At 40.1% G+C, this 12602-nt stretch overlaps 1 protein-coding gene across 4 annotated transcripts in view; it reads left to right on the plus strand.

The window, feature by feature from the left end:
• Cacna2d1 (calcium voltage-gated channel auxiliary subunit alpha2delta 1) overlaps window positions 1-5945 on the plus strand; it is a 432593-nt gene extending 426648 nt beyond the window's left edge. For all 4 annotated transcript variants that reach the window (XM_037203556.1, XM_028862005.2, XM_028862012.2 and 1 more), the window contains one exon: window positions 2044-5945. In XM_037203556.1, the coding sequence (XP_037059451.1) occupies window positions 2044-2160 (117 nt within the window). In that variant the 3' untranslated portion in view covers window positions 2161-5945. The remainder of the gene's footprint in view (window positions 1-2043) is intronic.
• The last annotated feature ends 6657 nt before the right edge of the window (window positions 5946-12602 follow it).

Here is a 12602-nt window from a genome sequence, read left to right on the forward strand (position 1 = left end):
CACTAGATATTTGCTTTCCAAGACAGCACTTTACCACAGTTATGCATCGAAAGAGTTGAACCAGCATCAAGTAAACGCATGCCATCTGGGTACATCTAATGTGGCCCTCCTGACCATCTAATGCGAGAGCCCTGGTATCCTGTAGTTCCCTGAGGGGTTACAGATTATGGATATACAATTACAAAGCTCCACACCATGAAGGCTTTCTAAAACATAAGCATCCAAAGTACACCTTTCAACAGGGTTCTTATATAGACATACAAGGTAAAGAGCAAGAGAAGGACAGGCAAAAATGCTGAAGGTCATCAAAATTAAAGCATGCCCACTGGGAAATTATATTAGTAAGCAAACCCAGACTACAATAGTGTATCACTGAGTACATAAAATGAATCTGTAGAAATAAATTCGTGTGTATATGATTCTTACACTTTCTACATGTAAAAACTTGACCAAATGTATTACCTCTCTCATGGCTTTCATGATGTTATGTGACTTTTCCTGCTGTATCTATTTCCATTCACTTTAGGTAGAGAAGACAGCAGCAGATGAGAGTTTATTGACAGGATGTAAACAACATGTGGCCAGCTCTACCTCCCCAAATCTCTTCTTCTTAGCAGTTGTTAGCGGCTGCTCAGGAAAGGATGAGCCCCATGTGCCTCCTCATGCTCCCTCCTCCATCTGCAGGGAAAAGTCACTGGGCCCAATGTGTAAGGGTCTTGGATGATTCTCTGAGTCAAGCTGGCACTGGTCATGACTAACATGGCTGACATAATCACTCAACACATGGGTTAATGAAGTTAAGGTTAAAGAAAATAAGTCTTTAAAAATAAAGGGAAACAATGTATGTGTTATGGGTATTTTTCCATTAAAAGGGTAATTTTGAAGTATCTACTTACTTACAGATTTACCTACATTTAAAAGTGAGCCATTATTGTTGGATGTATTCAGCTGTTTTATTTCATCAGAAGGAAATGACATAATTATAATTCAGAAAACAAAACATAATATGCTACCCCCAAACACAAATCAAAGAAGAAATGCCATTTATTTACTCAGTTTCAAGTAGTCCTTTAATCTCTGGCAGGGAAGTAAATCAGAAGTTCCCAATCTTTGAGAGTTTGGACTCTGTAAATTGCTCTACAAAGAACACTCATATTCATTTATATAACCTATTTAGACTCATGGCAGATGAGCCTTGGATCAATGAATTCTTAAAAAATGTTTATGAGAATGAGTGGACATGAGTTTTGTTCTTTTTTTTTTTAATGAAATTCACTACAATACAAGGAATTTTAAATTAGAGAATGTGGCAGAGAATGGAACCTGGGAAGGAAAGGTCAAAAATAACTGGGTTCTTAGGGATCTAACTGAGCTTCTACTGGCTCTATGAAGAATACCAGGAGGTGTGTTCATTGAATGCGCTGTGGCACTGTATGGCTCAGTGGGTAAACCTGGCTTCTCTTTCCAGCCTGGTTCTTTATTTGGATTCTGTGTTTTCAGGATGCTCTTGATTTGCCTCAGGTTCAAATACATTATATCTCACTTTATTATAATTCCTAAAGTCAGGGTGCTACCTGTGGCCTATAAGTTCACCTTAGACATCAGAAATATGGGAAATGGATTTTTATTTCTTGAGTTTATTGATTTATGCTTATGGAGCACAGATATAAAAATCATTATTGTTGGGAATTATTAAAATATTAAATTATTTTATTTCTTATATATAAATATAAAGGATTTTTCATCATTTCAGTGAGGCTTTTAATTAGTAATTTCTATATCCAAGTAAGAATTCATTATTATTAACTTTCATTCATCATTATCAGAACTTCAAGCGTTTGTCAAATGGTACCAGGGAGACCACTTTAACACAGTTTCTATACAGTGAAATCTAGATCAATATTACTTACTTCAGTCCTAGGTAAAGCAATTTTATTACCAGGTAAGTTCAAAAGTAGACTAAATGCAAATTAACCTAAAAGTCTCTCTGTTACATGTTTATTCAGGATGGTTATATTATTTATTTGTTTGCATTCCCAACAGGAGGATTACACTGACTGTGGTGGTGTTTCTGGATTAAATCCTTCATTGTGGTCTATCATTGGACTCCAATTCATACTCCTTTGGCTGGTATCTGGAAGCAGACACTACCTATTGTGACCTTCTAAACCCCAGATCTGCAACTAAAACCCAGACCCTGCCAACACATGAGCCCTCAGTTACATTAAAATAGAGTCAGTTGAAGAAACTACACAGAACATTAGCTGGGCCTCAACCATGGCAAATCTGAGGCTCAGGTTCCTGACCACCCGCTGGCTGCATGTCAAGGTGTCAGAACCTGAAACTTGTGTGAATGCTGCATCATCTGTGTCTAACATCAAAGTAAAACTCTGTTTGTGCTCTGTGGGAAGTTTGGGAGTTCACTGTTGCGCCATTGGTGATTACAAGTCAAAGGCTCCCCCGTGCAGGCATTATGAAGAGAAGCAGCTTCTTGACTTTGACCTAGGACTTCAACCTGCTGCAATTTTACCAAGAAGAAGAAAAAAAAGGCCCTAGTGGGGGGCAATGATATTTTTGCCTTCACTTATTTTCTGTTAAAAAGTAATTCCTGCTGTGAGTCATTATTAAATAGAGAGAGAGGGAGGGAGAAAATGCATTGGTCTAAACTGTTGAAATACAAACTAATGGCTAATTTTTCTACCAAAAAATTGCCATGAATAAAATGCCTTATAAAAGAATGATTTCTCTGCCAAAAACAAAACACAACTGTGACCAGTTGAGTTTGGGTAAGGTATGAAGCGAATAATGAAGGATGACTAAGTTACAGGTGCTTGCGGGTGAAATTGGAGTTCATGACACATTTCCTCATAAATGAAAGCCCTTTAATGCGTGGCGTAATAGCCCTTTTGTTCAAAGTACAGTCATGTAGTGCTAGCCAGATATTTAACTCGCTCTAAGAGAAGCTTGTTGGGGGGGAGGGGAAACATTTTCCTGTGGTTAATGAACTTGGGTTGCCAAGGGTATTTTGCATGATGCTGCTGCTATTTTAACTTTCTGGTTTGTTTTTCTTCTTACTGTAGAGTATAGTCCACTGAAGAGTTAAATGGGTGACATTATTGTCATGTAAGAATCTGAATCTTGCAGTGTAAATGCACTTAAGTCATCTTTTAACATGTTGTTAAACTACTCTGAATATACTGTGCGATGTAAATGCTGAATGACTGGGTTAGGCAAATGATGAAATGAGAATTCATGGATTTTATACAGATTCATGCTTTTGCCTGAAAACCTATGTACAGATATTTTAAGTACATAAATCAGATTTAACACATTTATTTTTTGAAAAGTACATATATGTTCTCAAAGAAGATTCATCTTAGGTTTCCTCTTTGTTCGTTTCAACAGTAGCATGTACAATCCAGAAATGGCTGCTCTTGCTGCTTCTGTCCCTCCATTTTGGTATGATCACATGACCAAAATTCCCATGCAACTTCATGAGGGGTTTTACATTAACCTGAACAAATAGGAAACCTTGAATCTATGTGTATGCACATGAACACTTGATTGTGAATAATAAAATTTGTTTTTATACAGCTTCCTTGGTGAAAAACATTAGTGTAATAGGTCAGAAATTTCATTATAGATGAATATGGTAGCTAAACTTTATTTACATTTAGAAAAATTATTTTCAGGAATAAACAGTATTTGAAGAAAGAGTACAAGCAATGAATGTGTCTAGGAAGAGTAATTTTACTGTAAGCTGAAAGTATGCATATATTCTTTATGATAAATGAAGGGTTTTTTTTTCTTTTTAGTTAAACATGCCAAGTATTGGTGTGTGCATATGCTGGAAATTTTCATGTATATCATTTTACAATCAGAATTATTTACATTCTCCAGCATACTTTAATATGCTCCACATATCAAAGTTGTAGCCTACTCTTTAACAGTTTATTTTGTTTATAGCTTTGCATACATTGTAATTCCTTCCTACCACCATGCTATCACCACCTGAGTACCATTTGTGTACATTTTATAAGCTAAGATTTTGTTTAATTCAAAAGGGGGAGGGGCAGTTGGAATCACTCTGCCAACTATTGTCCTAAGAAATGACATCAGTCACCACTTCTAATATATTGTCATTTTTAGTCTATTCATAACTAATGTTGACCTTAGAAAACAGGTAATGTAAAAGAAGGGAAAATATGTCTAAGTCATGTTATTTGTTAATTATTTCAAACTTATTATTACCTTTTGCTAGACTATTTTAAATCCTGGACATGTTGAGGAAGGGAACTGATACTTTCTACATATAAAGTGATGCACATTAAAACCATTAAATTGCTTCTGGCAAACAAGAACCTACCTTAAATTATGTTTAAAGTATATTGACTATACGTTCATGGCTGATGTCACTCACAGAGTGTTTTGCCATCAATGACATTATTGTATTAGTCACTGCTGAACTTGGCACCTCTTGGCAAGGCCTCTTTTGATTCCAGTTCTATGTCATCACAACCACATAAATGGTAACAAATTGGGCAAAAACATACCTTCTCACTAAAACTTTTTTTCATGACATATACTAATGTTCATGCTTTTGCCTACAAAATAATAAAAAAAAAAAAAGACAGTAACAGCCATCCGCCAAATTACAATATCACATTGAACATTTGTTCTGCAAATTCTATTGGCAGGAATAAGTATAGTGTGTTATTTACAGAAACAAAACTAAGTAAGAGATCACTTCACAAAATGTTTAACTGTTTTTATTAGTTAATTGTTGCTATACTCACATAGCTCAGTGTACTTTGTCATGTAAACAAAGTCAAAACAAGTCTTGCATTGGTGTTGAGTAGCAGGAAAGAATTTCTGCATAAATGGATTCCTCTTTTCTTCATTTGAACAACCAGCATTACTGCCAAACGCCAATCGCGGTCCATGTTTGTAACAGGTTTTTAACATGACATAGTTAGCAAGTTTGATTGAAGAGATTTTTAGGTCCTGGGCCTACAAGATTTTAGTATGATCTTTTTTCATGTTTCTAATGCTTGAAGCATTATTGCTTACCTTGGAAAACACAGTGTTGCTGCCATTTGTAAGTTTTCTTATATATAATATTCCTTTTATTAACTGTAAAACTGGCCTTATGGGGTTCAAATAGGCAGTATCCCTTTTAAGTGACCTTTGCAACCCAAGTGTTACTTGCTTATTTGATGCTCTCTTGTACTTTACATCTCATTTAAATGCCTGTCTTCAAGTCACCAAAGCTTAAATTCTACGTCTTAATTTAAAACTCGTAAGTCTAAAGGCATAGAGTAACTTAGCAAGACACAATGGATTTTGTGATTTTTTTTTCCACTTGCCCCAATCTCCAAATATTTTATCCATTAGCTGGAACTTGCATTGTTTTCCATAGCAGAATGTTAATATTGTTAATATTCAGTGTACATTTCTGTAAAGAACAAATCACTAAAACAGGACTATCAAGTGATGAACACTTCCAGAATTTTGCAGAATTAGATAGCTCTTACCAATGGTTTCATCTACCTTGTCCCTAGTTCACATTAAAGAACCATGGAAATTCCACTGAGACTCTTGGGATACTGTCTTGTGTAGATGCCAACTGAGTTTCCAATGTGACCTAGCAAAGCTGTCCTTCCTTTGTGCTGTGTGACTGTGGGATTGTGCTTTAGGGATTCCCTTCATGAAACACTCATTGTGCATCATGCAAAAGGCCATGCGGCTTTTGTGAACAACAGGTCTTTCCTTCCCTTATCATGTTCTCTTGACACTTTTGTGGAAATTAACTAGCAGGATGAAAACATTTTGTAAAAATTTGTATAATACTGTTATAAAAATATTTATAATCCCAGAAAACGTTGTGTTAAATCTTGTGCAAAAACAGTATATTCAGAATAAAAGTTTATCATTGAAAGTCACAACACAGTTTGAGTTTTTTCCTTTTTTAAAGATGTAGTCAAAAGAGACAGTAGTCCATCTTAAATACATTTCTAAAAAGCAGGCCTCTGGATGGAGAGGATTCTAGATTGCAGAAATAAAATTTTGTTTTAGACGTATGCTTTTACAGTTATAGATCTCAACTCACACATGAATACATAAGGATGATTCTTTATGTAACTCTGACCTTTCTTACCTTTGCATTCTCCACCAAGCCTTTGAGGAGTTTAATATACTAAATAAATAAGACAATTTCCTAGGGGGGAAATAGTGGTTCTGGATTTCTTTAAAGGCCTTGGAAGAAACAACACATCTGACATGTGCATACTTTTGATATAACTTCAATAGAAATATTTCTCCAAAGTATTGGCAGTAAATGGCAGATATGGGATTAAAATACCATGTAAGGTATTTTATTTTATTTATTTATTTATTTTTGGTTTTTAGAGACAGGGTTTCTCTGTGTAGCTTTGCGCCTTTCCTGGAACTCACTTGGTAGCCCAGGCTGGCCTTGAACTCACAAAGATCCTCCTGCCTCTGCCTCCCGAGTGCTGGGATTAAAGGCGTGCACCACCACCACCACCACCACCACCACCACCACCACCACCACCACCACCACCACCACCACCACCCGGCTGGTGTAAGGTATTTTAAATGGACAGTTACCTGCTTGTCTCACTTCTGCTCACCTCATGAAGGTTCTGAAATAGCTTTCCTTTGTTTGTTTGTTTGTTTGTTTGTTTTTTTAATATTTCTAATGTTAATTAGTGAAACAGTGTCTTCTGCACACGACAGAACAGCTGCACTCATGAGCTCAAAGCTGCTGTGCCTGCCGACACAAAACCTGCACAGGATCAAGGCAATCAACATTCTAGCATGCAGGGGGAGATGCTCACAAGCCTCCCCCTAACTGAGGATCTACTGGGATCTGATGGCTTCTGGGTAAGGGAGAGTCAGTTTTGTTTAAGGGTAGATCTTGTAAATCAAATGTCCTCTAGTGCATGGCTCCATACTCTTGAGTATATGGAAACACAAATAGGATTGGATAGGTTTAAAAGAGAGAGAGAGAGGGAGGGGGGGAGGGAGGAGGGAGGGAGGGAGGGAGGGAGGGAGGGAGGAAGGAGAAAGAGAGAGAAAGAAAGAACAGACAGAAAGAAAGAGAAGACAGGAAATTGAGAGGGGTTGAGGAATTAGGGGGAAGAGGAATACTGAGGACAAATATGCTGAAAATACATTATATGACATTTCTCAGTTAATAAAAACTCTGTATTAAAAAGATCATAATAGCATTTGACTCACTTGAAACATTGTTTAGTATCTTTAAAAATACATCAAAGAACAAGTTCACAACTTTATGTGGTAGGGGAAACGACTTAAAAGAACTTTGTATTATGCTACATAGTGAAGTTTCCAGGATGAAAAAGTCAAGCCTCCCCACCCCAGAAAGAAAAACAAAACAAGGGGATTCTGAGACCCAGACCACAACAGTTAATGATCTTTCACCATGTGGAGCATCTATGAGGAAGCCTTCCTTCTCCAATGTTCTTAACTCCTCCTTTATTTTTTTAACTAAAATGGGTGGTTTTAATGATTATACTTATAAGATTGTCTCAACAACTCATTGACATAAAAATGTAAAGAATGGATTAAGTTAGACCCACGTTCCCTTCCAAATTTCTTATAATTTAAGAAACTTCCCTTTACCAGATAATCTTCCCATGTAGTTTAAGAAAAAATAAGACACTCTTTTGTGAAGCTCTAGGATGACTGGTGTTAACTTTTCAGTCAGCAAAATGAAGTGTGAGCAAATTTATGTGAGTTGTTATCTCACCCTTCCAACCTTCTTCTGGCTGTGGTTAAGTTGATACATAAGATTCTCAAGCCATTCCTACTCATTGTTGGAGCTACCTAGTGAAATGGTAAGTGAAACCCATGGCTTATATTGCAATCACCACTCACCAGTTACATCCTATGGACACGTTTCATAAAGTCTCTAAGCCCCAACTTTCTCAGCCCTCAAAATAGATATGATTGTGGTAAAAAAAAAAAAAAAAATCTGTTCCCATTAGGGGCACAGGGCGGTTGGCACAACTAAAAATGTGTGGGTGAGGGGGATACCCCTGAAAATGCAGTTTAGTGGCGTCTGGTGAGGTAGGTAAGGCTGCCCCCTACCCTGACAATAGGGAGGTGAGAAGGAGAGGTGAGACCCCAAAACTCCCTCAGAACTGAATAGGCTCTGGTAATTGAGTGATTATAATTAATATAAAGTACTTAGTATGGTGTCCAGCATAGGTAAGCAAACAATGCTATCCATTAAGTTTATGGATGTTTATCATTACAGTCATCTTCCTGATATAATCATTTTGTGCTGTAGCTCTAAAGATCCTATCCATTGACACCATTGATTTTCATTTAAAACATTCATGTAATGTTAGAAGTAGAGACACAAAAGTAACAGCTACATTTATGGAATGGTTACTGGGAATATTGAAAAGTTAATATGAATTTACAAGAGTGAGGTAAATGTAGTGACATAAGAAATAATAGGACCTAACAGAAGGGTAATTCATCCAGACTAAACTTCCCAGAGAGGATTTTCATGGTTTTAACTTGAGAGAAACATTGTCACATACAGAAGAGTCTCTGAAAGCCAGGAATCACGCAAAGCACCAGAGGAGCTGAACATGAGTCAGTGTAACTGGAGGAAAGAAGTCTAAGATGGAGGAGGACTTTGCTCTGGATTACAAATGTTGCTTGGGAATTTGGAAACTGTTAGAATTCCTAGCCACTCTCCCAGCTATGTGACCATGCAAAATGTGTCCGTGAGATCAAAAACTGAAAACTGAAAGGTCTCTGAAGGGATAGTTGAGAGAAGAGTATAAGGGTTAGGCACTACTTGGTGGAGGGGGACAAATGCAGAATTAATGGGCCAGAGGTCTGGAACCAGGCAGTAGGTTCCATTAGACTTTTTAACTGCAAGTATGGGGGTGTTAAAAGGCAAAGAGGTTGGGTGGAGCAGCTTTTTCTGAGAAGGTCAGAAATGATAGCCTTAAGTCCTCTTAGGCTCTGGAGTGAGAGAGGGTACTGAGCTTGGGTAATGTACCTGGTAGGGTCCTGTAACTGGATAATCATAGGGGGATGGTGCCTAGCAATAGAAGGGTTCTGGGTGTCCCAGACTTTGGGGTCCACCTGAGAGGCTGGCGAGGGAAATGAAATGTTAGAGCTAGTGGGCTGGGTGGCTAGGAGGAGGAGAGGAGCTGCTGGCGAGTCTGGAGTGAGGCAAATGGGGGAAGAAAATTAAATAAGAGCTCATACCTTAGCTAGAAAATCTCTTCCCATTAGGGGCACAGGGTGGGTTGGCACAACTAAAACTGTGTGGGTGAGGGGGATACCCCTGAAAATACAGTTAAGTGGTGGGGTCTGGTGAGGTAGGTAAGGCTGCCTCCTACCCTGAGGTGAGGAGAGGTGGGACCCCAGAACTCCCTCAGGACTGAGTAAGTGGCTCTTGTGTCCAAAAGGAAAGAAATGGATTGCCCTGATACTGTAATGGCTACCCACAGTTCCCTGCAAGAGATGGCTGTAGTCAGGCCAGGAACAGATCACCTTCAATTATCCATTGCCAAGCCTAGGAGATCGGCTAGAGGGTAGTCTTTGTTTGATGTCCCCATGCCATGAGGTGCACAGAGGCAGTCAGCTGACCAGTGTCCCTCTTGGTGACATTTTGGACAAGGCCAAGATGGTGGCCAGCATGGGGCAGGGCAGGCACAAGCCCAGTGGCCTTCTCTACCACATTTAAAAGAGGAAGCTTTGGGGCAGCTGATTGGATAGTGTGTGCCAGCATTTGGCAGTTCTGTTTATGGGCTTTCTCATCTCCCACAGTACACCTTAAATGCCACTGCTAAGACTTCTGCCTGTGGGGTCAGAGGCCCTCTCTCCAGACACTTACGTTTAGCACTAATGTCAGGGAAGCTCTGCTAGACAGTGGATCATAAGGAGCTGTCTGCCCTCTGGGTTCTCAGGATCCAGAACTAGTATATCGTAAGAGAGCCTTTGTATGGCATTCTAAAAAATGAGATGGATCAGGAGGCGGGTGGTAAACAGATCCCTAGCTAGAGAGCAACCCAGGGTATTGTAATCCCAACACGGGTCCTGTTCGGGAACCACCTCGGCCCTGGTTGGATGGGCAGCATTAGTTTGATGAACTTCATCTGCATGTATTCTAGCCTGCTCCCAAACCTATCTGGATTCCTCAGGCAGTAAGTTATTAGCAAGTACCATATATATAATGAAAGGTGAGGATTGGGTAATATATTGGAATTGTTTAATAAAGGAAGCAGAATTAGAGATATAAGAGCCCAGGTTTTTTCTATGTGAGAAAGTTCCATGAGGGAGAAAGGGACATGAACCATGGCTACCTCTTGCAAAGGGAGAATGGTTGCCAGGTTGGCAAGGCTGGAGAGAGGGATATGCCCTTGGAACCCTAGGGCACCATCTGGGACTCTCCTTTGCACCTGTCAAAAAAAACGAGACCTTGCCACTCAGGGCTGGGCACCTTGTATTTGTGCTTTAGCAGCTGCTGAGCTCATTACTCAGGAATCAAGAGGCACATTGCCTCAGGTTACTTATACCTGGTACACAGAGGAAAGCTCCTTTTTACACAAGGTCCTGTAAAGCAGGCTATGCCATAATGTCAGACACTGGGGTGGTAGAAGCACAGGCATTACCCGTACACACTGCCAACCAAACAGGCCGAGCTGATAGCCTCACCTCTGCCTTCCAATTGGCACGGGGCAATCCCTAAATGGTTATACAGACTCCAAATATGCTTTTCATGTCCTCCTGTCCCATGATGCTATCTGGAAGGACTGTGGCCACCTTACAGCAAAAAGAGGATCCACATCTAACTCAAAGGCCAAATAATGGCCATGCTTAAGACCTCCAATCTCCCCAAGGCTATGGGATTTATCCACTGCCAGCCTCATCAGACCAACAGCTCCATCATCTCTAAGGGAAATAACCAGGCTGACCAGGCAGCTAGGACAACGGCCCTCCAGGGCCCAGACTCACCCCACCCACCTCAAGGAATTCATACAGTGCAGCTCACATCCTCACAGGCAACCCCTGACACTAGGGAAACTCTGTCCTATCTACATCAGCTCTTTTACCCTGATAGTCTCGCTCTATCTCAGTTCATAAAGGCCCACCTGCAGCCCACCTCTGAGGACTTACAGTTCTTAACAACTATTGCTGCCTCCTGTAAAATTTGCCAAAAGTTAGATCCCAATTCTAAATATCAAAGCCAACCTTTTCCCACCCACCAGGCTAGAGGTTCCCTCCAGGGACTAACTGGGAGCTTGATTTTTCTCATATGCTCACTGTCAGATGAATTAAATATCTCCTCATGATGGTGCACTCAGTTTTTAATTGGATGAAGATATATCTGGTTTCTAATAAGTGGGCTCAGACAGTTGCAGATCTCCTTCTCTAGGAAATTACTCCCCAGTTTAGGATACCTGCCTCTCTCCAGTCTGATAATGGTCCAGAGTTCAACTCCCAGATTTCCCAGACACTAGCTAAGGCTCTTAATAGTCTTTGGCATTTTTATATCTTGTACTGTCCTCAGTCCTCAGGGAAGGTGGAGCATACCAACCAGTCTTTAAAATCTATTTTTACTAAGATGTCACAGGAACTTAACCTTAACTGGGCAAAATTATTACCTCTAGCTCTTTTCAGGCTCTGGGCCCTTCCCAAGTGGCCCCTTTCAACTGTACCCTTTGAACACATGTATGGGAGACGGGTTCTAACCCTGGGTCTCCTATCCAAACCTCCACCTCTCCCTGACCATTTGTTTACCCCTCTACTCTATCAGCTCCATTCTCTCCTGTGGAATTTCACAGACCATTCCTTACCCCGGCCATGTGATAATCCATGCTCACCCCAAATCCACATTGGGGATCAGGTCCTTCTTTCCTCTCCAGGCCAGCACCCCACCTCTTCCCCCAAAATGGCAAGGACCATTCAAGGTAATTCTTGTGACCCCCACAGCTGCTAAGCTCGAGGGCTTTCCACACTGGACTCACCTGTCTCACCTGAAACCTTTTATCTTACCCTCACCCCAGGAGAATTCCTCCTTATCACAGTGACACAGACAGGGCCCTGCTCTCTCAAGTTCCAGGGGACACCAGTATCAACTGCCTGGTCACCAATTCCAGAAGAATGAGGTTTCACCCCACAAGTTTTTCCTCCCTGGTTCCCTCTCCTGTCTCTATTGACGGTATTCTGCTACATCAACTTCCCTCTGTGTCTCTAATAACATATTAAAACTTCTAATTAACTACTCAGCTAATTGTTACAGGACCACCATAGAGCTGGAGGCCAAGAACCATCAATTATACCCAGGTGGTAAGGAACAGTAACAACTCAGAAATATTTACACCCACAGACTCAAAAGGGTCTGGACTCTGCAGGGAAAAAAAAAAAAGACTTTAATATGACAATCTATTACTATTAAATGCCTCAGTAACCAATCACCTCTGTCTTCTGGATGCTAAAACAACAAAGGAAACAGGTGCTTTAAGGTTTGTCTCAGGTGAAAATAATAGCATGCTCCAGATTTCTCTCTCTCTGCTGCTAACACTAAC

The sequence above is a fragment of the Peromyscus leucopus genome, chromosome 3 (assembly GCF_004664715.2).
Source record: "Peromyscus leucopus breed LL Stock chromosome 3, UCI_PerLeu_2.1, whole genome shotgun sequence".
NCBI lineage: Eukaryota > Metazoa > Chordata > Mammalia > Rodentia > Cricetidae > Peromyscus > Peromyscus leucopus.